General features: G+C 47.1%; 1 protein-coding gene across 1 annotated transcript in view; it reads right to left on the reverse strand.

Annotated features, from left to right (window-relative positions):
* Nucleotides 1-696, reverse strand: part of UCP3 (uncoupling protein 3 (mitochondrial, proton carrier)) — a 9,073-nt gene extending 8,377 nt beyond the window's left edge. Inside the window, exon 1 of the mRNA XM_006885574.1 lies at nt 517-696. Within this exon, the coding sequence (XP_006885636.1) occupies nt 517-642 (126 nt within the window). The 5' untranslated portion in view covers nt 643-696. The remainder of the gene's footprint in view (nt 1-516) is intronic.
* Nucleotides 697-1,472: the final 776 nt, after the last annotated feature.

Here is a 1,472-nt window from a genome sequence, read left to right on the forward strand (position 1 = left end):
GTGTGTGTGTGTATATCTGGAGCTCTGGTAGCTTAGTGGTAAGGAGTTGCACTGCCAAGGCATGCAGTTCAAATCCACTGATTGCTCAGTGGGAGAAAGATGGGAAATCTCCTCCAATGTGATTAAAAACTGCCTCTGAAACCCACTGGAGGGTTGCCTATGGGTATGTTCCCACTCTAATGGTATATAACAAGAAGATACATATGTCATGCCCAAAGTTATACAATTCATTAATTTTTCATTTTTACCTCACACTTGATGGTTTACAAAGTATACTTTTATGCCTTAATGTTATGTCAAGGAATTTCTATTTACATTCTCCCCTGCCTTTCCCCCCCACCATATACAATGGGGGTGAGATGGGGTGGAGTCAAGGAAGGACCCTGAACAGTGGACTGGTTAATCTGCTGACCTGGTCTGAATTCTTTGGAAGAGCACAGTGGCAGAGGGGTAGGTGCTGGGGAAAAACTCAGCCCTTCCAGTGTTAACAACCACCTTTGGTCAAGGGGCACCTACCTGCAGGCGAACCTTGGCTGTGTCCAGTGGGAAGGTGAGGAGGTCAGCAAAACAGGCTGCTGTGCCTGCACCTAGGAACTTCACAGCTGTTGTGGGAGGCATCTCTGAAGGCTTCTGTCCAACCATGGTCCTCTTTCTGGTACCTCCAGTGTCCAGCAGAAGTCCAAGGAGAGAGGCCGTGCTGCAGTGTCAGGAGCTGGCTAACCTGCAAAGCAGGACCACCTATCTTGGCTTGACCATCTGTTCTACAGTCAACAACTCCAGGAAGCAGTATGCTAATGAATAAGAAGTGACCAAAGGCCTCAGATTTCTAGGAATGTGATACCTTCTTGTTTTCCAATAGTTATCAAAGGATATCCCAGAAGATGTCTTTGTTTTGTTTTGTCTGGGAATGTTTGATCTACCAGTCAACAACTTGGACAGATAAGAGATAATGCAATTACCCCTGCAGGCATGTTCCTAAGACGTGTGTGTTTGTGTGTGTGTGTGTGTGTGTGTGTGTGTGTGTGTGTGTCCTTGCCAGAATATCAAACTTGCTATTTGTCATCAGCAATTAGCCTCTTGGCATCTTCATTTCAACCTGGTGCCTCCCTTTGGCAGAATTCTCCAGACATATCGGGGCTGGATCCCTGATACTGCAGCCTTGCGTTTTAGTGCCAAGGAAGCTAAAAGTGGTAAAGACAGGTCAGAGGAGGCAGATGGAACCTGTGCAGTCTGGCCTTGGTCTCCAGACTCCTTTCTATTGCCTGAGGATCTTAGGGAAGTGATAAGCCTGGACTTCAGCTGTGTGAACATGGCCCATTCAAAACAGGTCATTTATCTCTTGCAACCCTCAGCCTGAACCCTCCTCATCCTCTTATATTGCCCCTCTACCCCTGCCATGAGTAGTTAGTTGGTGGTCTGTTCCACAATCAGCCCCCGGCCTAGTTTTCACAGCTGATATTGAGCTTCTCCAG

The sequence above is a fragment of the Elephantulus edwardii genome, unplaced genomic scaffold, assembly GCF_000299155.1.
Source record: "Elephantulus edwardii isolate Elephantulus edwardi_28Jun2011 unplaced genomic scaffold, EleEdw1.0 scaffold00044, whole genome shotgun sequence".
Lineage (NCBI taxonomy): Eukaryota > Metazoa > Chordata > Mammalia > Macroscelidea > Macroscelididae > Elephantulus > Elephantulus edwardii.